This window comes from Phalacrocorax aristotelis, chromosome 1, assembly GCF_949628215.1.
Source record: "Phalacrocorax aristotelis chromosome 1, bGulAri2.1, whole genome shotgun sequence".
Taxonomy (NCBI): Eukaryota; Metazoa; Chordata; class Aves; order Suliformes; family Phalacrocoracidae; genus Phalacrocorax; species Phalacrocorax aristotelis.
Genome location: NC_134276.1, coordinates 7885124 through 7910090, shown reverse-complemented (window position 1 = coordinate 7910090; position 24967 = coordinate 7885124). Strand labels below are relative to the sequence as shown.

The window sequence follows — 24967 nt, the reverse complement described above, 5'->3', positions numbered from 1 at the left end:
CAGCATCCAGTCTATCAAGCCTGTTGACATGCCACCAAACCAGTTCCAGCAACCTGTAACCTCACGAGCCAGTGTAAGAGACAGGAAGACTAAAACCCTGTTGTGTGTCATGTGCCATCAGAGTAATACAGGCCAGATCAAAGATTTTCTGTGATTTTAAGGAGCTTGTTAGGTGAAAATGCCTGAATTTTCCTAGGACGTGTCAGACTATAGAAGAAGTTGGGGGTGGGGGGGAAGTTTTTGAATCCCTTTGGGCTCTGCCAGTCTGGTCCTAGGGAAATGCCCTTCTGTTCTCAAATATAATGAACAGTTTATCCATGGGTGAATACACAGGCCAAGTATTAGAGAAATTTATCAACAGCAGGAGGACTATCAGAGCACTTGTGCAGTTTTGGCCAATTACCAAAGCTACAAAACAAACCCCTTCCAAATTCTGCAATTCCCTCCCCATGCCCTCTTTCATCCCTCCTGAAAATCCCAGAAGCCAAATTATATGTCAAGGGGAGAAAATGTTCTTGGCGTCTTGTGGTAACTAGGAGGAGAAACTTTGAAACATGGGATCAATTAAATGCAAATCTAAATATGGTGCAACAAATCATGCAAATTAAGCATTAACATACTTATGACTGAACAATCAGCAGGAGCCAAAATGTGTGTAGATAAACTAGAAATCATTACAATCATTGGTTAGTACAGTACATAGCACATATTTATCCTTTTCAGTATTTAAATGAAAATATATAGGACGTCTTGCACACAAATACTGTCATGATCTGTGTAACCATGCCTATTTCTTAACTGTCTTTGGTGCCAAAAAATTATGTATTATCAAAAATATTAACACTGATGAAAGATCTGATGCATTAATAGAAGGAGACAGAATATTATATGACAAAAGAAAAGATTATGCACTTTTTTTTTACTCCCAATGGCCTTTGGAAAGCAACGCTACATTATCAATCCAGGCAGAGGTGGCTGAACGACCCGTTGAGACATGGTGGAAAATATGGAATGAACGACACATCCCCAGGTTCCCAAGTCTGCAGAGCACAAAGCCTCATCACTAGTGCTGTTTTTTTTTTTTCTTTTTCCTTTGTTTTTAAACCTGCACGTTATAGAGAAAGTCTAAATGTATCTCAGCATGTTTAGTTTCTGTTCTTTTCATGACGTACCATGTCCAACTTTCAAATTGGAATCACGCGAACAACTATTACACTAAGGAAACTATTTCCAAACAAATATTATGCAACATTTCATGTTAGTTCCGACCAGGAACATTGTCTACATCACTAATGAGATTGCTGATACTGCAGGGGACTCGAAGGCTAATCTTTGACCTCCTTTTTATGCCAAACATAACCTAAACATTATGACTTCAGTAGTAAGAATGCTTTCCTGGTTTTGGTAGAAGAAATAGGTTAAACATGAATGTAAAAACATAATGTTTTCTAAAGCAGATGTCTCCTGGGAGAATGTCGGATATGAATATCACCCAGAATGCTGTAGACTTCTCAAAGTCCTCTGTCAGTCAGTGGGACTGGATACAGGAATCGTTAGAACAATATTACTCAGCTTGCAGAAGAACCTGTTAGCAGCTTTTGTATTTCCGCTGTGAAACATTGTCGGCGATCTGTGCAGCTGTCACTTAGAAGAGGTACAAATGAGTTTGCTTCTATAAATGCAGCACAATGATCCACCCAAGGCAAGATGCTGAATTAAGATACACCTTCCCAAAACTTACAAGCTATCTCCTAAATCCGCTGATAAGAGTATACCATTAAATATTGACCAGTTACTCCTCTCTGTTTTATCCTTCTTAACAGTGCCAGAGTTACATCAAATCTTTAACTTTTGACTCACGACATCTAGCTCTCAATAGCCTTGAAGGTAAGAAAAAGATGTTTAAAGGCCAAACAAACAACATTATTTGATTCTTCTTTAACTGCTATTCTCCTGGCACTTGGATATACTAAATTAAAGTGAAAAGATCTCCCTTAGAGAACTAAAGTAGATCAACATACCTCCATTGCTGGGAATGCATTGGCAAAAGAACGGACAGTTACATGCGGGCGTCTGTGAACCTGAAAGGAGTCATCTAAGCTTTCAAAAACACAACCAATGACAAACCATTTCTTTATACTGTTAGGCAAGCCAGCATCTCTTGGAATCGACCTTCTGCTTTAGTACTGTAGCAGCATGCCTCGAAGCTAGCTCTTACCTCATCTCACCATGCAAAGAGCTCTCAAATGATATAGTGGAATTTCCAAACCAGCGCCAAAGGACTTCAAAGACAAAAGACCATTCTCAGCTCATACTTCAGATTTTGGCTGCTCACTGGTTTTTTTAAGTCATGCCACATCTATAAACTGGGCTTTAGCTCACAAGCCTCTCTACCAGGTAATAAAAGAGCTCAGTGATGCTATTTCTTTTAAAAGACAGCAACTGCAAATAGAAAAGTTTTTTCTTATATTTCTGGGAAAAACCAACCAACCAAAAAAGTCGTCAAAGGTGACACTGACAGTAAACTATTTAAAAACATTAAAATTTACACTTCTGTGTAAGTTTTCAAAACAAAACACACCAGCATTTTTGCAGATGACACATCCAGGATACTACCTGATGTGAGATGTTTTTCCCTGAGGACATTTCAAAACAGAAGGGCCAAAATTTTATAGAAAATAGAGCAACCTGAATTACAGCGGAGTTCAATATTGTCTTCTGAACAACAGAGATGTTGATCTAAGCAGCCAAAGATGGGAATCTACTTCTACCTTCGCACTTCCCTTTTACAAGAACAATACTGAGTACTAGAGATCTGAAAACGTGCAGTTACACACATAGTGGAAAGGTGTTTAGAGGAGGCCCTTTTTCTTATAGACTCCATAAAGTAAAATTTATACTTTGGGCTTCTTAAAACAACCAGAGCAGCAAAATCTCTGCAATTTCCTTTTCAACCTATAATCAGGGTAATACAGCCTGCTTTCCCTCCATCCCTTCTGCCAAAGAACAGCTGTTCATTGCACACCTTCAGCTACACATATTATCATACATTTCTAATGTGACTAATCCATACATTATATGTGACAGAAGTCTATATGTGCCAAGAGGGAAAGTACATGCAATGTTACAGACTACATCCAATGTTAGAACGACCCATGGAAAATTGCAGGTCACCTTGACTCCATTTCACCTCCCCAGGTTTCATTCAGAGTTCTCAGCTAGCATAACACTGGGGCCTTAGAATCTTAGAATCATTAGGGTTGGAAAAGGCCTCTGGGATCATCAAGTCCAACCATCAACCCAACACCCCCAGGCCTCCTAAACCATGCCCTCAAGTGCCATGTCTACATGTTTTCTGAACATCTCCAGGGATGGTGACTCCACCACCTCTCTGGGCAGCCAGATATGAAACCTCTGAATGAATCACACAGATTTTATGACTCCATGATGCTAACAGAGATAGAGATAAGCCAGTACGCTGCAGAGAAGCAATAAATATTTCCAGGCAACAGGGACATATAAAACTTGCCTATTAACTTACTTTTCATCTTTTTTTTTTTTTTTCTTTTTCATTTAAAGAAAGGAAACAGAACTGTAAATAGCTTTGTCAAAAAGGACTGGAAGTAGGAAAAAAATAGGTCTTGGAATCAAATTTCAATCTAAACTTGATTTCAACTTTTCAACTCACTTTCAAAATTAAGAGGGATTTTTTTTGTAACTCCAAATGAATTTCTGTTTGGATACATAAATAGCATTTTTCTACCAGCAACTCAAGATGAAACTATGAGCAAACGCAAACATTCAAGTTAGAAAAGCAGAATTTCTAAAACAGTTAAAATATTAATGATAACAGAGTGCCATTATTTGCTCTAACATACTGAAGAAGGCACTGGTAAGGAAAATGGAGCTCAGCAATAAAAATCAACATTTTTATCAGAATCAGGATGACAAAGTGTACATCAGTAACAGCTGTCTAGTACACACTCTAGGAATTAAAGACCTGTGTATTAAATTTGGTACTATGGTATTAATCAAGAAGCAGTTTTTCCAAGGTGCTATGTGTCCTTCCTGTGCTTGAACAAGGTAGTATCTCCCAAAAATATCAAACAGAAGAAAAAAACTGCTCAGAACTTTACAGGGAAAAACCTCCACCTCTGAAGCTGTCCTTAGCATATTTATTATCACAGCTACACATAAGATGGCAATTTCAAAGAAATTTTCCTCTTTTTTAGGCCAACAAATATAACCATTTCATTACTGCTCCGCATTTTGTCAAGAAAGACGACAGTTTTCCCAGTCAACACAACCTCAGAAAACATCACTGACCTCAACTTGTATCCCCAAAGTAAGGGCAATTATTAAGGGCAGCTCTATTATGTTTTCCCATATCGCATCTATGCAATATAATTGATAAAATGATTGTCTAAGTGTATGTATTTACAACAACATACAGACACACACACATATATACATACACCCTTTCCTTTCTTCCCATAACTTGCACAATTCTTACTTTACACAGAGGAAAAAAGATAGAATATTATTTGAAACAAACTCTCTCACAGCTCTGCGACATAAAAACCACCAAGTATTTGCCAACGTAAGTACGTCAGTCCATCCCTAGGCACAGAAGACGAGTTTGATTGATGGCAGATTGATTCATTATAGGCAGAACCCAAGAAAGGCACTTTCCTAAACAGAATAAGGTAGTTGGCATTAAGAACATACAGTAAAGGAAGTTTACAGTGCAGAGTTCAAAATTAAATATAAGAAAGTATATACACCTGAATAATTTCACATTATCTTAGCACAAGTGGATGAGATTACAAAGGCACTGAAAATACTGACGTAACTTTACAATGCATCTGTAACTTAGAAGTAGTCTTTGAACTGGCCTTTAATTTTTTAGTTTTTTTTCTAAATTACTCCTTCATTTTCTCCTTATGAATTCTGTACCTTTGAAAATGAAGGAACTCTTTTTTTGCTTCAAGCTTTTTGCAAAACAAAAATCTTTAGAGCCTAAGAAAATGCTTAGAGCTTTTTACAATTAAAATGAGAACACAGTCTAGTTCCATGTTTTATACATTATTTTAACATAGGCTTTATTCCAGCATAAATAGTCACATGTGCTTTGTATATGGCAGAAAATGTATAACATACACTGTAGTCACATGCAACATTTTAGTCACTCCAAAATATATTGTAAAGCTGGTTTTTTTTCCACTTGATAATGGATTTGAGGCAAAAAAAGAAGCTTTTTCTATATGGCAATCACTCTCAGTCAACCGAGCATCACTTTTTTAGACCATAAGACAAGATAAAGTACAGCTACACTGCCTGACAATCCTTTGCCTTATTGCTTTCCTGTTCAGTGAAAATATATTAAAATCATTTCCATCAAAGAAATGATTTAATCTCTAGAGAGGGTGCACACGTTCAGTGTGGGCTAAGGCTAGTTAAACTCTAGTGTATTCTATTTCAGTAAGTAAACACACACCTCAAAAACCTATTACAACATTAAATTCTGCTTTTATAGTGTGAAATTATGACAAAAGGATTTGATGTTGACATAATACAAAGCTTTTGAATGAGCTTAAAGTTTTCTAAGGGAGAAATGAAAACATGCATCTGAGGAGGAAATGTTAATGTTTTTTAATATTAACCATCATATGAGTGTCACTCTGATTTCTGTTTCACAGTGCTGGGTTATGTGGTGTGTAATCATTCTCAGTCTGATTGCTTACAGATCTCTGTACACATCCTAGACCCTGGTTGGTTTATATTTTAAAATACACTGCCTTGCCATTAAGTAAAAATCTATAGATTTGTGAAAGCTAAAGAGCTATTTCAATATTTATTAAAGATTTCAGTTACATTTGAAGTTCAAAAGAGGAAAAACAGGTCACACTTTCTCTTATTAATAAATCTACGACACTCCCCCCCATGTCCTATATTTAAAATATGCTTATTAACTTCATGCAATACAGAAAACAAACTGTTTACAGAAGCAGGCAAAGTCCATTACATGAGGAGGGGTAAACACGTCCCTTCTTTACACAACACAATGGAATACAAAGTCTATAGAACCTGGAGGTAGAAGCCAAAACATTTTAACAAGAAAACCCTTCCAACAGGACCCCCCATTTCCACAGGCCACAGGGAATCAATATTCAAACAACAGACAGTACCAACCGACAGCTTGCCTTTGCATGTAATTTTTCCAGAAGGCACCACTAAACACAAATCAAGACACAGCACAAAAAGTTGCCAATACCACCAAACCTCACTTTCTTTCCCTGGAGCATCCTCTACGTTGCCTGGAGAGTGAAGAATTGGCTCACCTGCACCTGGGGGGACCAGCCGTGGGCACAGGCGCACTCTGACCACCGCTCCCCCGGGCTGCCCTGCGGCTTGGCTGGGGATTTATGGGGGCTCCTCCGCACAGTGTCCCACAGCGGGACAAACTGGCTCCTGCTCTGGGTGGCACCCCCAGGTCCCCAGGAGGGAAGCGCCTGAGAGCCGTACTGGAGCCCCGGAGGATGCTGGTGCCAACGACAGGCACAGTGGGCGTCCCTCGCTACGGGAGGCACGCTCCTGCCGGCGTCCGACCCCTCGGACCCCCTGCCGTAGCTGTGCTGCTTGGGGAGGTGTGCGTGCATGGCACACCCAGGGCTTCCTTTGGCCAGTTTGCATGAAAGCGCTTCTCCTCCCAGACGTGAGGTCCTTTGCCGGGGCCTCTCCAGCCCCCTTGGCAGCAGCTAGCAGCAGGGCATGGCGGGAGCGGGGCGCAGCACGAGCTGCTGGCCAGCAGCTCTGTGTCAATACCGGACTCCACTCGCACGGCAACTTGACAGCATCCCCGCTGCAGGCAGAAGCAATCAATGCTCTGCGTGGCTGGGACGCACGCCTGCATCCCTTTCTGGATGACAAACCACAGGAGAAAAAAACAACACAAAAACCACTCTTGCAATTTGCAGGAAGATTTAGCCTTTTTCTAGCTGACCCTGACACAACTTGCAGGCACCCTGCTGAAGCAGATTTATATACCCAGTCTTTACAGGCAAAGTGCTTTCTTGTGGAAATAGCATCTAGACAAATGACTGAAAAAGATACCCCTTTGCCAGTGACCAAAACAGGCGCAGGAGCGGTTTTTTTCCCTGCATGCCTGGAAAGACCTTGTCAACAAAATTGCATCAGAAGATGTGAATGACAAGTTCAGGAAGAACATTATCTGCCCTAAATGCTAAACCGTAGCATAAACTTTGGTATGTACTAATGTACATAAACTCAAAAGAAAGAGGGCAAGAGGCTGAATTTAAAAATAAAGTTACCTAGAAAAGATCTAGGCAACAAATTAACAAATCTCCAGCAGCTTATATATATAAATGTGAATTTATTGTTTTTGTGCATAATGTCTTCAAGATTACGATTGGGGTACCATTTTCTCCTCTTTATTTCACACTTTACAAATTCTTTGGTGCTTGCTAATAACCTTCTGTACATAGTTTTCTGTAAATCCCCTCTCGGGTTTTTCTTACTAATAAAATTTCCTTCAATTTTCCTGCAATCTTTATTTGCAAGTATTTTCTTTTCTTTCTTCTCATAGAAGTGACAGGGGTGTAAAGTGTATAAAATCTGGGCTGATTGATTGTTTCAAGCAGCTGGAGAGGTTCAGGGATATACTCCAGTCTCAGGTGACTAAGTCTTTAGCCCCTTAAGACTCAACGGACCTCAGACCCTTATATATCTACTTTTTCTTTTTTTTTTTGAGATTTTCTTTTAACCTAAGCATGTCTCAGGTACTTTTAACCATAGAAAATAACCAATTGATTTTCAAAAACAAATACAGGACTGTGTGACAGAATTCTTTCATGTCTATTGGTGTTCAACTACAATTTAAGTACATAAAAATTAAACAGAATTCATAAGTGATATGCATAGTTTTACCATCCCAAAGACTAAAGCACATTTACCTTTACAGATTTCAAAGACAAAGACACAACTATGATTATATGCAAATATATTTTCAAATTAGATAAACGAATCTTTACAAGTGCTTTGGTGCAATAAGATTTGATTCAATTATTTAATTCCTCCTAAACTGCTAGCCTAAAAAGCTTAGACATTGCTAAAATACATAATGATACAACCTGGCAGTAATTCTTAATGAAAAATTATGGCACTGCTCTAACAGTGGAGAAAATATTTTGACAACATTGTAATTCAAATTGTCACATGTGAAACTAGCACCAGTTTTAACTTTATTTTCATTCAGGGTGTTTGTCCCAAACTATACTACAATCGTGTTATAACACAAGGTTTATTCAGAACTTTGCTGAAAAGCTAGAATCATACACCTGGCTGTGTCCTCTCACATAACAAGCGCCCAACAGCAAGAACTCTCATAGCTTTGTGCACACTTAAGTTCCCTTCATGTTTGAAAACCAAATTTTAAAGCACTTCTGAATTGCAGGTAGATAAGGAAGCCAGCACTTAAAAATCTGAGCCAAGGGAGTCTACAAGGTAGTAATTGCTACTTTCAAAGTGAACGTAGAGATACATAAGACTGAATCCATGGTTTTGCAATTTTACTCAAGCATAAGGAGTGAAGGTGTGTGAGCTGTCCAGAAAGCTGCTTTCCTCTAGCGTTCAAGGGTAACTCAGCCCTGAGCACCTAAAGCCTTGTCTACCAGAAGATAATCCAAACCATTACTGCATCATTTCTAGCAGGACTAGCTTTATGTAAGAAATAGATATATTACCATTAATTGATGTTATAAATCATATATGAAATAATAACATTTATTTATGTACCATATATATGTTTAAAGACAAAATACTAACCAGGCCAAATTCAGATTTCATTTTCATCATCATAGACCTGTGCTATCAGCGTCCATCAGCTTAAGACCATTAGCTCTTTTGTCACATAACAAGCTACCCAGTTCGCTCCAGAATATATATACTGATGCTATTGCAGCTTTCTCAAATGCCAGTCAGAATCTAAAAGGACAGTTTAAATATGTTTTTCAAAACTATTTTGAGAAATCTGCATAATTGCAGAAGTCAAAAAAAAGTTCATATATAAATTTTCAAAAGGCCACTCAAAAAAATATACTTAAAAAAAAAATCAGGGCAAACAACAGCTACAACAGGGCTGGGGAGTGGAAAGAATCCATGCATTCTGTGACCAGACACACATCTACACTAATAATACTGGGTAAAGCCACCTGTACCACAGCACTAAAACATCTATCACAAACCCCCAAGGTCTTATGTTTTAAAGTTAGTGACCTCTTAGCAACCTTACTACAGCCCAACCAGAACAATGCAGGGCTGCAAAGGCATCCTCTTGAATGCAGCGTTTATTCATACGTTGTTAAAACACTATATCTGAAATGGCCTCTTATCAGAGAGTGGAATTTTTTTTTTCCCAAAAGAATTTGACACCGCTGAACTTACTCTGAACCTGCCCAACACTTCTAGGCTATTTCATACTTAGAAAATCCGTAAACAAAAAATTCCTATTAATAAACTATTTAACTGTCCACATTTATTTTTAATGCTTGTCACTGCCTGTGTGAGACAAAACCACTTGAATACGGGATGTATATGTGCAACTAATTGCTAGACAACACGGTAAGATGGATTCAGAAGATAATGCAATTTCATCAGCTGTAATTGAACCATTGTATCAGACAGGATGACAGGCACTTCTGGATGAACCTGGATTAACACATGGCTCAAATCCACATGCCCAGCTATCACCCTAATTTGATAATAACTGGTGCACGAAGCAAAACTGAATATTGTACAGTACGCTCTATGAACTGTGTTTGACCCGATACTGTTGTGGAAAAATCTCAATAATTTTCTTTTTAAAATATTAAGTAGGCATGACAAAACGGAGCAAATAGATTTAGCTGATATTCTACCAGCGCAAATAACTGTAACTGGATTACAGTAATGTTGGACATACACCAAAAATAAACACTGAGAAGAGTTTGCTTCAGGCAAAAATGTGCATATGGGAAACAAAAAGTGCATATGGGAAACGGAAATTATTAATAGAGTTCTGAAAGGGAAGCTAGAAGCATGGGCAAAGATGATTTAGATGTAGTAACAGATTTTTCCCTCTAAACAAGAATGCAGTGTTATGTAACCATAAAAATTACAGAATGAAAGAAGAGTAAAAAACAGCGAGTGGACCAGCTTATTTAGTTGTCCTAAAATTCCTACAAACACTTTTCTAGAAAGAAAAATATGAGAACAATTATTAATGTGATAGCAAGGCTACTGAAGTGAGTCAAATGCAATTTCTTTGCAACTATTTTTGTTTGTTTGTTTGGTGAAAAGCAGTTATGTCTGTATAGAAACAATAGCCTCAGTGGTGACATAGACTAGAAGGAATGGTTCTGATTAGGCCAAACTTCGGCTAGGAGCCGAGCGATCTGGCACAATGCATTTCTATCGCAGGGTACCTGGGAAATCTTCGGCAAACCGTTTGGTTTCCATGACTATCCCATACGTAAAATGGAAAAAATGAAACCGGAACAAAAGGGGTGGGGAAGGACACATCTGAAATAAAACAGCTCAGCTTCCCTTTCAGGCCTGCCTACTCCTCCCTTCCTCCAGGTGTACAAGACGAGAGAGGCATGCAGGACTACAACACCAAAAACAAAACAGCAAAAGAGGAAAAATACCATAAAAGGTGGTTATTAACAAATTTCACTATTAAGGAAATTACACTGGAAATCTGTCTATGGTCCTTAAGAGCAATATTGTGTTTACTCAAATACATTGTACGATCCCCATATCCTTTAAACAAAGGGATGAATGCCAAGCTTTGAAGTTTCATACAAAAATATCAGAACAGCACTATCTGAGACACAGCTCCCTGCACAACATACCTGCCTGTATGATCAAGGACGCGTTCTTTTGATTTTGATGAGAGGGTAGAAAAGATTAAGGACTTACAAATGCAAACATATCCATTCTCAGTGTTAGCTGCATGTGCTAAGGTTAACATAAGGACAATAATTTAGAAATCAAGATACAATGAAAAAGAAAAATGACAAGGGTTTGGAAGGGAACTATATCAACAGAAGAAAACAGCCCTCAGCTGGGAATATTAAGTCAAAGTCAATCATGTCAAAGCTGGTGGAGAACAGAGCAGCAGGTTTACCAATTTCACATCCAAGTGAATCAAAGAATCATAAAATTGCAGTGGAAAGGCTGAAATATAAGAGCATTTCCATGCCAATACAGACACATCCTTTACAGGACCTGCAATTTTCTGGTAAAGGTGTGTAATAGTTTGTGAAGTTCTCTCCTCTGGAGAATTCTGTCCACCTTATTTTAATGCTTTAGTTCACCTTAAACTAGATTCATATAAAGCCATTAAGCAAAACAACTTGAATGGAACTGAAAAAAGATCTTTTTAGAGAAGATAGATTAAATGCATAGGGTAGAAAGGACAGCAAGCGTTGTTGGAACCATCATTTTCACTATGTGGGAAATACTGATGGCTCTTTTCCACATGCTGTTGAGGAAAAAGAGGGACAGGTTCAAGACTTTCCCAAAATACTTAAATATAACCTTGATCCTCCACCCACTATCATGACAAACAGAAGTCCTTTGCTTGAGTACCTTTGGCCAGGTAGTTTGTGACAAGCACTGCTGAGTCCAAGAATTTCAACCCCTTTAATAAGCCTTTATTTACAGTGTCTAATACTAGTGCTTTGGCAAATTTAAGACACCTTTTTAAAGACCTGATTCTTCATTTCCATTTTTTTAGGAATTGCATTTCAGAACTTCAGTATCAGCCTAATACTCCAACACTGTTTTGCACATAATAAAAAAGGATATAAAGAAATATTCATGGCTAATAGTTGCTTAAAATTCATATCTCCAAGTTCAGTTGCATGAAGATATTCATTACCTTAAACTAGCCATATTCATCTCTATGTTAAATTAGGAATGAAACAGCATGTTATTTACTGTGGGTGATTTTTGATTTTGAAAGAGAAATTCAGTTATGTTGGGACTTTATTCAGGTAGTAACCTAAGCAGTAAGAGTATACCACAAATATGCAGGAGATATCCATAGAATAAATTAATCAGGTGTCTTATTACAGAGTGACACTGCATAGAGATATACACACTGCATGAAGAAAGATGACGATGTAACCAAGCTAGAATTTTTGCAGTATAATTTTATTCCAAAGCTGTCAATCCATGTAGCAAATAAAGAATGCCAATTAGCCAACTCAGGCAGTCTTTTTTAGGTGTAGTGCCTATTAGAGCATCCTCTTTCCAATCGATTTCCCATTAAAGTTATTTTGAAAGAACTTCACTCAAATTCGTTAGCAGACAGAGAGAAATTGTTTTTTCCCTATGAAGATCTTTGTGTTATTTTCATAAAACAAAACATCTTTAAAGAGTTTGGCACAGTTCTGGCACTGCCTTATTATGGGCCAGCAGTAAGCTTTCACTGCATATGAATGAAAGGAAGAGATGTGATCACATAGCACAACCAGAAAAGACAAGGTTTATAGCATACATTACTGAGAATTCAAGTTACTAATCTCCTTCAGCCTTTGGAAAATAATGACTCATTTTAAGTGACTAACATACCTTTCACAACAAAAGCAAAGCCATTTGACTGGAACATAACTGATTCAATATAAAAAGAATACTGAAAATCTGTCTTGTTTCTTTACAATCCGTACCTGGCCACCCCTGAGATTTCATTTCAGCTCAAAGCAACATCTAAAAACATTTCCCAAACATAAATATCCTTGCATGTTTTTATAAATAAATTACATACAGGTGCATGTGCTGTATATTTATATGACAAGGATGGTACATGAATCAAGAAAGGGAGATGCAGAAGCAAGACAAACCCTTGATGGCTTTATACTGAAAAGAACTCTACCCATAAACTCAGTTGCTCTAAACATAAGAGGTTTGTATATATTTTGGATATTTTTTCTTAACATCTGTCTTCATTGCTTTGAGGAGTAAAAACAATTTATTGGCACTACTTGGAGATCTCCAGGATATAGCAGATGAGGGACCAGCCACGTGCCTGAGCCATCTACAGCTGTGTTGGTTAAAGCAAGAGGAAACATGGCGATACAGGAGAGCACTTTTCTTCCTTTAAATTGTGAGGCTCACTTTTATTTTTATAAAAACATCCAGGAAAGTAAACCTTCAGTAACAAAACACATGACTTCTCTTGGAACCACTTGCTATCTTAGGAAAACTATCTGGTCTATATAACAGGATCACATGGAAAGCACATTGGCTTGTGAAGGAAATAAAGAAGTTGTATATTGTCGAGTAGTAGGTTACATTTATGTAATTCAAAGAAGTCTGGCGTGTTTCTCCTTTTGATAAAAATCTCTGACATTTTACTTTCCTAATATGTGTCGGTAAAGAGGATTGGAAGAATAAAGGTCCGAAGATAGGAGCAGCCTGAAACTGGAGCCACAAGCTTTTGATTTCATAGAACTACAGTCTATATTTCTAAAGGAGATGTCAGAGCAAAGAGAAGAACAGTTGAGGAGTGCTATACTGAAAGGTAGGCAATGATGTGTATTGCTGGGACTTTGTTTTGCTTTGCATGATTTATTGAAACAAATTTCAATATTTAGCTAGAAAAGCTGCTCTTCAGCCAAAGAACTCTCGCTCTGAGAAACATTTGCCTAACTTTCAACTTCCATCTCATTTTCAGCATTTTGTTTCTACTCTTTAATTTCACTTTAAATCGTTCTTTATCCCTTTCAGTAATCATTACTTTCAAATGAAAAGATCATTATAGCTCCCATGGTTTTTAGCCTGTGTATCCAGTTTGTTAACTAGTCCCTCGTAAGTCACCTCCATCCTACAAGCATTCTACTGTTTTCTTTAAACTTTGTCCAGTCTAAAGAGGATTACACCTTTGCAGCTTTATGTGATAGCTACCTGTTAGGGACAAGTTAGTGACCTGAACCCTATGAAAAAAAAACAAAACCAAAAACAGGCCCTACAATATTGATAAAACAAGTCTATGAAAAGAGTCCACATACTTGGGGAGTCCTTGCAAGTCACTTCTTGGCAAAGGGTATTCATTACCTTAATATCCTGGAGTATGTACACAAATACAGATACTGAAAGCATACTGCATAATAAAAATAGCCTCAAACTAATGCATGCAATATTATTATTATAAGGTGAATTTTTTGTAAACAAACTGAGTTGATTTATTAAGCCAACACATAAACCAAGACTCTTTGTTCTCCAAAAACAGATACTTTGTATTCTAAAGGATCATCCATTAAAGTGTTCACAGAAAACAAAAAGAAAAAACAAACCCCCAAAACCCAAAAAACTTGCTGAACAATTTTTGTTTCCTTCAGAAATCTGGTCCCTGTTTCCAAATTCAGTATTTTTGGCTCCTTTTTGAGGAACCCAAAATACCTTTTTGGCTCCAACTTCCATTTATTAAATGGCACTTTGACATTTTTCAAACTAATTTTGAAGTGATGAAGAACTCAGGCTAGTGTCAGTGTCACTCAAATATCTACAGCATAGATGAGAAAAGACACTTTCTGAACAAAGTTCCACTCATTCATGTTGCAAGCCTACATAATGCTGCATTTGTCTCTCTGTTGACTACAAGGAAATTTACATGACCACCTCACAGAATGATATTTATGTTCCTGGCACCCATGTTTAGTTTCTTAATGTCTCTAAACCATTCAACAGAATGCTGTCTTCAGGTAAATGAAATATCAAGTAGTACAATAATTGCAGTATATAACACCCAATAATTTACTGAAAAACCTAAGTAACCTAAAAGTCCAAAGCTCATTTTCCAAAGGGCCTGAAGTATTGAAAAAAGAAGTCTAATTCAGCAAAAACTACTTTTATCTAGAGGACAGCCTAAGACTGAGGAGTTCCTCATATGCTCAATGGTGACTATTTGGACTCTATCAAGGTTAATGCATCCCTCAAAAGTCTATGTTTTTGGATTGATAGGCTGATAGGTAGGTAGACAGATAAAGCATTTACCCTGTACTTCAAATATGCCAGTAAAACAATCTATGTTTTACTGATCTAAATATATGCAAATGCTTAAATTTAAATTATATTTTTCATTTTTTATGAAGACCAAGGGTCAGTCGCTTCATACCTATGGGCTGGTCAGCTGAGCCAGTGGCTTCTGCAACTTTGCAGTTAGCTGTAGTCTAGGTTAATTCATCTAATTTTGCACTCTCATCCAACTCTGTTGCCTTTCCAGGTTTTTTACACATTAAGCAGTCACAAACCCAGAACAGACCCTCTGTTAGTCTTCTACAGATTACTGTAATTTTCTTCAGACACATTTTTCTGAATTTTGTCAAAAGTTTTAAAAAACGTAGTTACATTGTATGGATGTGTTTTCTTTCTGCACACACTCAGTTACTCTTCCAAGGGATTAGAACAGTCTTTTGACAAAGCCTTCCCTTTGGAATAGCTATGTTGACTCTTCCTTTGTGAGAATGTATTATATTTTCAACCATTTCAGGCAGTGTAAAGGCAAACTTCCTGGTCTATAATTCTCTGAATCATCTTTAAAATCTATTTTAAGAAAGTTTCATTTTTCAACTTCCATTCTTGTATTTCCAAAATCATCTAAAGTGATAAGGTACCCATTGCTTTATCATTTTGAGAATTTTAATTTTCAGTTCCTTCCTGGGCTAAAACCACATGGTCCCAACTGTATGCAACTATTAATTTAATCAAATTCCCTTTTTATCACACTTTCTTTCTAAACAGTTTCCCTGACTTCTTCGCTGTAGAGAAAAAACAAAACTTACGACATTTTGTGCAGCAGAAAGTGAAGCAAACATCTATTTAGATTTTTAAAATAATTATAAGTTTTTCAGTGCCTTTTTTTTTTATTTTGCTCATGTATTAACTCTTTCCAATGACTCTTTGAGAAACTATCTGCTTCTGATGTGCTTAACAAAATACTAATTTTTTTCTCCATTAAAAAATTTAGAAGGCATTGTGATAATTATATATTTAATTGTCAGAGTTTATGGACATCTATATATTTCTTATTGCACTAAAATATTTTGTTCTTTTAGCCTTCTTTAAAGACCTATGGAACTAGCTTCTTGATTTGTATGAATTTTTTTTTTTAACTTCTATGTTTCTGGGATTGTGTTTTTCCCCCCACTCCTACCACGATATAAAATTTAGCACATTATGATTTCTACATTACATCTAGGTTCTATGCATTGGTCAGGAATAACTCAAAAGAGACTTTGTGCAATTTTCTGATTATTTTACATCTCTTGTTGAACCTCAAAATGCAACCTCTTTATTATTCAATTAACATTATAGCTTTAATACCATACTGTGCTATAGAATTTCTTACTCCATTTTGACACAGGTTATCTACTTTGTGTTCAGTTTGCTTTCACTAACATTATATTCTATCATTCCTATGCAGAGTACAGCAATATCCCATGGATTTTCTTCTTTCTTCTAGTTTCTTAGAAGTATGATGCACTAATATCTTCATTTACATGAAGTATTCCAGTTTATCCACATAAATCATTTATATGTGCATGTTATTTGAATTCCATAAACAGAATAAATTACTTGTCTCAAAGAAATACCAAAGAAAGATATGGAAAAATATGGCAAAAAAATTATAGCTGAAAAGAAATTTTCCTCTAAAATACATCTTTAACTCATGGAACACATCGTCTGTAGATAAAATAAAAACTAGAATTGCAGTCTTGTTAGAAGCTATGGTTATAGTTATTATATAATGTATATATAATTATAGTCCAGGACATGAAAATAAATAATGAAATAAATATGAACCAGTTACTCCCAAGAAAAAATGAACAGTGTTATTGGCAGATAACTCTGGAAGAGTGGACTACACTTTCCCTGAGTTTCTGTCTCTCTACCACCAAGCACAGAGCATTGGTCTTTATTAAACAGCAAATCTGAAATTTTACAAAGAAAACTTCACACAAATGTGAAAGTATATTTTTAACTAGTTCAGAGCAAAACATGATGACACGTTCATCTACCATTTCAATCAAACATAATTTTGTTCCCTCGTGACTAATGACTGATTAGTGAATTGCTTTTATGCCAAAATAACTGTTTCTAAATACGTCCTTAAATAGATATAATGACTGCAAAAAATTTATAACAGGAAAAAGGGAGCATATATCAACAACAGTGTTCCAGATTTGTTTCAGCCCGTGTATATATTGATTTGTGAAGGCAAGACAGAAAGTTTTAGAGGAAGAGTTCAATGAAAATTTGTCATTGGGGAGAAAAAGGAAATAATTACTTGAAATCTCAAATATTTAGTGCTTCTCAGAAAATATTTTGGAATAGTGAATCCGAGCAGACATGGTTATTTGCAAAGATACTTCCCCAGCTCTGTTTTCTTTGTTCTTTAAATTCTGTACAAAGAGAGCTGCTAAGGTTCAGCTGAAGTTAAAACTGGAGATGGACATGAAAGGTAACAAGAAAGGTTTCTATAGGTACACCAGCGACAAAAGGAAGATGAAGGAAAATATGGGGACATAGTGACACAGATATGGAAAAGCTGTGTTGTAAAGTGACTTTGCTTTCTTAGCATTTAAACGCAAGGTCTGCTCTCCGGCCTCCCTAGTCCTTACAATGAGTAGTAGAGTCCAGGGATGGAAGTGCTACCTGCAATAAAGGAATATGGAGCTAGAGACCACTTAAGTAAATTAGATGCACACAAGACCATGGAACTGGATGGGATGTGTCCAAAAGTGTTTAGGAAGCTTGCCAACATTATAGCGAGACCTCTCTTATCTTTGAAAGGCTGTGGTGTCAGGAGAAGTCCTGATAACTGAAAAAGACAAACATCACAACCCTCTTCAGGAAAGGCAAGAGGAGGATCTGGGGAACAGCAGGCTAGTCTTCCTAATCTCAGTCCGTGGGAAGGTTATAGAGCAAATAAAAAAAAGTTCACAAACTGGAGGGAGTTGTTGATCCACTGACTGTCATTCATAGGAACCTTGGCAGAATGGAGAAATACACTGACAGAAACTTCATGAAGTTAAAGGAAGGCAGCGAGAAGTCTGGCACCTTGGCAGGAATAATCCCATGCAACAGAACTGGTTGGGGACTGACTGGCTGGAGGAAGGCTTGCAGAGAAGGACCTGTGGGTCCTGCTGGACAAGATGAACAGGAGCCTGCAGTGTGCCCTTAGAGCAATAAAGGTAAGCCATATACTGGTCTGCATTAGTAGGAGTGTAGAAAGGATGTCAAGGAAAGTGATTCTTCACTTTCACTGAATATTAGGAAAGCATAACTGAAGTACCGTGTCTGTTTTGGGCTACCCAATAAACGAGAGAGATGAACAAACTGCAGCGAGTCCAGTGGAGACCCATCACAATAGTCACTAGGCTGGAACACATGAGGTATATGAACAGGATGAGAAAGCTATTTTTAGGCCAGGAAAGGGGCTAAGGGGCAAACCTAGCTGACCCTCTTCTTAAATGGATGGTTACAGAGAAGGCAGAGCCAGACTCTTTTCAGAGCTGCACAGCAAAAGGCAAAGGCCAATTAACACAAGCTGCACCAAAGGAAATGAGATTAGACATTAAGAAAAAAAAATATTGCCATGAATGCAATCACAGAACAAGTCGAGCAGAATATAAAAAACATTAATGCTTATATAAATGTTACAAATGCTTCCTTTACTCAACAAAAGTCCCCTAGTGTAGAGCACATGTTTCGATGTTTGACTGGCCAGTCAGTCTTTGGTGTCTCTGCTTGAGACACCCAGCTACTATAAACCACATTAGATAGTTACCTTAGTGTAAATTAAGCTAATTGTTTGATAGAAGTGTTTGATAGTGTGTTTGATATTTCCAAACACAACCAGCTGGCAAGAGCCAGCTCAACCTCGTTTACCTCATTCTTTCCTCGCAGCTATTTTTTTAAAATACTGATTATAGATCTTGGCAGGTGAAGACAAATTATTTCAGTCTGGAAAATTCATACTATAGAACTGCCAACAAGCCAAAATAATGTGAAAAAAACTATTTTAAAAATCCCAAATAAATCTGTCTCATATTAATTATCCAGGGACATTCAACATGGCAAAAGAGGACACTAGTTTGCATCAAATACTAACAGTCCGTTCTGTTTTAGAAAAGAAATAATACATTTTTCATCTACATCTTTTGCCAGCTGTTAGGCTGTCAGGGGATTAGATTTTTGAAGTTTGTTGATGAAATATTTGTTTCACAGAGTGAAAGGTGTACGCAAGTTTAGTTGCATATCTTTTTTCTTCTACATCCTCTACTATTTGCAGAGTGGTTTGCAGGACAATGTCTGCATAAACAACAATCTGAAGACAGCAGTATCAGGGCCCTGAGGGCACTATAAGACCTGACTGTCCCAGCCCACCTTCCCCAGGGCTTCCCCCCATCCTGGCCACTGCCCAGGACCCCATTTCAGCCCAGCCTGGGGCCATCAGTCCCTGCCCCAGGGACTGCTCCGTAGGATGCAGTTTCCAGCTCCTCTACCGCCCTGCTCTGCCCAGCCGATAGCCCTGCTGAGCTGGGCCCACCCGTGGGCTGACATCCCAGCCTGGCCTCAGCCCAGTCCCATCCCCACGGAGGTGCCTGATGCCTGGATTAGGTGGTGGGACGGGGCCTGGCTGTGACAACCTCACTGGCTGGCCCTTGGGAAGCCCCCACACCTTCCTTCCTCCAGCGAGCCACTGCTCCACACAACACTCTGACAAGAAGTTGTATTAATGTGGATTTCAGGTGTCCATGATCATGACCCACAAATTTAAGGAATCAGGGAATGAAATGCACAAATACAGTCCCTGAGAACCTGCTCCTGTGTGTTCTGTGGTATCTGAGGACGTACGTGCATACTTTTTTGTTACAAATTTTGTTTGTGTTACAAGTGGAAGTAACTAGAGCAGATTTAGAAAATAATTTGAGGTTTTTATCCTTCACAGTCAAATAATTTACAAAACTTTCACAGGCATAAAATCATTTATATATAGCTGTAATTTTGGCAGCAAAATTAAAAAACAATTATCTACATAAAGCCATGCAAATAATATCTCTGTTGAACGTCTTCTCTGACCTTCACTCATTTTCATTATTTTTCTCTTCTAAGACATTTGAGATTCACTTTTCTCTGGACAGAAGGCTTTTGTAAAGATCTGTAAGCAGTGTTTTGCCAATATATCTGTATTTTCCATCCAAAAACAACCTACCCACCCAATTAAAACAGAGGTGCATACTAAATCAATATTAGAAGTTAATATTTTGTTCTAACTGAAATAAGCAGCCTTCTGCTTCAACTAACACAAAACACACACCATGACTCAGATTGTATTTGATTTACCTGATCAAAGGAGGAAAGCAAAATAAAAGCTATATTTACAAAACTATTGGAAGTATGACCTCATTTTCCACCACAGCTCATGTATTGAGACACTTTCCCAAGACAAGTTTGCCATGGAGTCTAACGGAGAGTCTTGAACTTATTCTAGATGTGACTCAACAGATTTATCTTGACCTAAAACCAAGCCTTCATACTCTTCAGAGTATCTCAGTTCAGGATCCTGCTCAAGTCGTCCAGTAAAAACAGATGATCCCAGCCCACAGTGATGAGACCCTGTGTGCTGGAATGCCTGACCCCAAAGAGCAGTGGATAGAGCACAGGGAAAAATATATGATCTAACCATTAGTAGGAAAAGCCTGACTGTACAGAGTGTCTTGCCTGAGCTCATCTCAGCCTAAGCTGTTTTTAACTTGTTTAGCAGTGATAGCAACTGCCTAGCAATTACATACTTATTCCCTGAACTTGAGCTAGCTTCATTTCAGCTGATAACACATGATTATTCAGCATGGATTGAATTGTCTATGACCCTAAAATAAAATGTGGCATGGAAGACAGCAGGCAAATGATGATACCAGAGCTCCTGGACTATAAAGGCTAATCCTAAAATAAAATTAACTAAAATTTTAAAAATCCTCAAAACAACACTTAATGGTTCTGTTTACTTCTAAACTAAACTTGAACACACTTCACACTGATTGCCTCCATTCTCAAACACACACCTCCCAGAATTTGACTCCTACCCTAATAACTTTGGTAAAAGGTAGACTGAAAGTGGTTTTGTGTTCTTCCTTTCTCTGAGCATCAAAACACAGACAAATAAATACTGCAGGATACATTTCAGTTTTGACAGAAACAAAAGGACAAAACAAAGCTCCAGTAATCATTATGTTGATTCATCATTATGACATCATAGGAGTAACTGAAACATGGTGGGACAACTCAAATGACTGGGGGATTGCAATGGATGGTTATAGACTCTTTCGTAAAGACAGGCAGGGTAGAAGAGGTGGAGGAGTTGCACTCTGCATTAAGGAAAACCTCAAATGTATCAAAGTCAACTATGGTGATTGCGACAGCTCTATTTAATATCTCTGGGTTAAAGTCAAAGAGGTTATCTACAAGCAGGACCTCACAGCGGGCATCTGCTACCGACCTCCTAACCATGATGCCGATGCCAATGAACCAATACTTGGGGCACTAAAGCAAGCTTCTAGCCAACAAAATCTGCTCCTTATGGGTGACTTCAACTACCTAGACATCTGCTGGAAGAACAATACGGCAGCTCGCATGTCATCCACCAAGTTCCTGGAATGTATAGAGGACTGTTTCCTCATACAAATGTTAGATGTGCCAACCAGGAAGGAGGTGCCGCTGGACTTGCTATTCATAAACCAAGAAAACCTGCTTTGTAATATCTCGGTTAGTGATAGCCTTGGCTGCAGTGACCACAATATTGTGGAGTTCGGGATCCTGCTGAGTGTGCTGAAGGTCAGGCATTGGAACAGGCTGCCCAGGGAGGTGGTGGAGTCTCCATCCCTGGAAGTATTTAAAAGAAGGGTAGATGTGGTGCTTGAGGATATGGTTTAGTGGTGGACTTGGCAGTGATAGGATAGCAGTGGGGCTCGATGATATCAAGGGTCTTTTCCAACCTCAATGATTCTATGATTCTGTGTTTCTATTAAGTCAGCTCTAAGACAAGGGTTCTGGATTTCAGAAGAGCAAACTTCAGTTCACTCAGGGCTCAGCTGGGAGGGATTCCATGGGATGCTTCCATGGAAGAAAAAGGAGTTAGTGAGTGCTGGGACTTCTTTAAGAACTCTCTATTGGAAGCAAAAAGACAATTTATCCCCTATAAAGGAAAGGGAAGTAAGTGGAGGAAGAGGCACTCTTGGCTCAACCATGACCTCCCAGGTCTACTCAAATCCAAAAGCAAAGCATACCACAGATGGGAAAGTGGAGGATTATCTGTCAAGAGCTACAAGGGCATTGCCAGAGCATGCAGAGATGCAGTTAGAAAAGCAAAATCCTAGCTCAAACTGAAACTGGCCATAGATGTCAAAAATAACAAGAAAGGTTTCTTCAGGTATGTCAACCACAAGCAGAAAAAAAAGGAAAACATAGGCCCACTGTTAAACAGGAGAGTCAGTCACCAATGATGCAGAAAAGGCAGAAGTCCTCAACACTTTCTTCACCTCTGTCTTTACCAGAACTGTTGCGTCCCAGGCTTTGGGAAAGAAATTGCCGGTTGATCCAAACTCTGACCCACCATCGGTGAAGGAAGAGTTAGTACATGAATTATTACAGGAGCTTGACACCTACAAATCAACGGGCTCTGACGACATCCACCCGAGGGTGTTGAGAGAGCTGGCTGACATCATTGCAAGGCCACTCTCCATAATCTTCGAGAAGTCATGGAGAACAGGGGATGTCCCAGAGGACTGGAGGGAAGAAAATGTTACCCCTGTCTACAAGAAGGGCTCGAGGGAGGATCCGGGTAACTATAGGCCCATCAGCCTTACTTCAATCCCTGGGAAAGTTACGGAATGAATCCTCCTGGGGGCCATCACACGTCAATTGAAGCACGTGACTGGGAAAAGCCAACATGGCTTCACTAAAGGCAGATCGTGCTTGACAAACCTGGTGGCCTTCTATGACAAAGTGACTTGCCCGGTTGACATGGGGCAGGCAGTGGACATTGTCTACCTGGACTTCTCCAAGGCCTTTGATACGGTCCCCCACAGTCTCCTCCTGGAGAAATTAATGTGTTATGGCCTAGACAAGTGGTCTGTGCAGTGGGTGGGGAACTGGTTGACAGGCCGCACCCAAAGGGCGGTGGTAAATAGCTCTTTTTCTGAGTGGCAACCTGTCACTAGTGGGGTCCCCCAGGGATTGATATTGGGCCCAGTGATATTCAACATCTTCATAAGTGATCTGGATAATGAGATCAAGTGTAGCCTGATGAATTTTGCAGATGACACCAAATTGAGTGGGGAAGTAGACACTCCAGAAGGGAGAGCTGCTCTGCAGGGAGATCTGGATAGGCTGGAAGAGTGGGCCAGCAAGAACCTTATGAAGTTCAACAAGGACAAGCGTAAGGTCATGCACCTGGGAAAACATAATCCAGGGGTGAAGCACAGACTGGGATCCACCTGGCTGGAGAGCAGCTCTGTGGAAAGGGACCTGGGGGTCCTGGTGGACAGGAAGCTCAACATGAGCGAATAGTGTGCTGCTGTGGCCAAGAAGGCCAACAGGATGCTGGGTTGCATCAAAAAGGGCATCACCAGCAGAGATAAAGAAGTCATTATCCCACTCTACTCAGCGCTTGTCAGGCCACACCTGGAGCACTGTGTACAGTTCTGGTCCCCGCTCTACACAAAGGATGTGGACAGGCTGGTGGAAGGGGTCCAGAGAAGGGCCACCAAGATGATCAAAGGACTGGGAAGCGGCCATACGAGGATAGGCTGGGAGAGCTGGGTTTGTTCAGCCTTGAGAAAAGGAGGCTCAGAATGGATCTCATCACCATGTACCAGTACTTAAGGGGCAGCTACAAAGAAGATGGAGACTCCCTTTTCACACGGGGTCACTTGGAGAGGACAAGGGGGAATGGACACAAATTGCTCTTGGGGAGATTCTGATTGGACATGAGAAGGAAATTTTACACAGTGAGGACAGACAACCATTGGAATAATCTCCCCATGGAAGTGGGTGGCATTGGATACTTTCAAGAGTCATCTGGACAGGGTGCTGGGCCATCTCATCTAGACTGTGCTCTTCCCAGCAAGGTTGGACTAGATGATTCCTGAGGTCCCTTCCAGCCTGGGATTCTGTGATTCTGTGATCATTACAGATTTTGATCTTTCTTTAATGCCACTAAAGAACATCCAGAATCTACTACATTACTTTATGTACAACATATAACATCAGTTCAATAAATTCCATGACAATCACTTTGTACTTCACGACCCAACTTAAGTGACCAACCTGACTCTTCCTTACCCTAGTACAAGAAATGCTGGAGCACATATCTTTGTTTTCCATGCACGTGTGTGGACAGGTGACTGTCAGTCAATATACAGGATGTGCTACTGTCTCAATTTCTTGAACCTCTCCCTGTGAGATGAACTGATCTACCTCCAGAATCTTTTTCTGATTAAAAACAACCATTCAGCAAAATCTACTGAAGTTAGTAAATCAAGGGCAGTCAAAAATATTTTTTGCGGTAGCCTCACTCATTACCAAACAAATAAAACGTTCTCAGCTCCAGCTGAGCTGAAATGCTTTTCTGTTTCACTCATGTCAGCAACACAAGGACACTGCATACACTTCTGTGTAGACCCAGTTCACAGAATCATTCAGTGGTTGAGGAGGGAAGGAACCAGTGCTAAACTGAGGGGAAGGATCACCTCCCTCAACCTGCTGGCAATGCTCTGCTTAATGAATCCCAGGAGGCTGTTGGCCACCTTTGCTGCCAGGGCTGGTTCACAGTCAACTCGGTGCTCACCAGGACCACCAGTTCCTTCTCTGCAAAGCTGCTTTCCAGCCAATTCATGAAAGG

The 24967-nt window shown here is 39.0% G+C and overlaps 1 protein-coding gene across 7 annotated transcripts in view; it reads right to left on the bottom strand.

The window, feature by feature from the left end:
* DLG2 (discs large MAGUK scaffold protein 2) overlaps positions 1 to 24967 on the bottom strand; it is a 1060076-nt gene that overhangs the window by 450136 nt on the left and 584973 nt on the right. For 4 of the 7 annotated variants that reach the window (XM_075079235.1, XM_075079320.1, XM_075079507.1 and 1 more), the window contains exon 1: positions 6342 to 6803. The exons of the other annotated variants lie outside the window; for them this stretch is intronic. In XM_075079235.1, the coding sequence (XP_074935336.1) occupies positions 6342 to 6659 (318 nt within the window). In that variant the 5' untranslated portion in view covers positions 6660 to 6803. Of the gene's footprint in view, positions 1 to 6341; positions 6804 to 24967 lie in introns of those variants that run through there. 7 annotated transcript variants of the gene reach the window in all.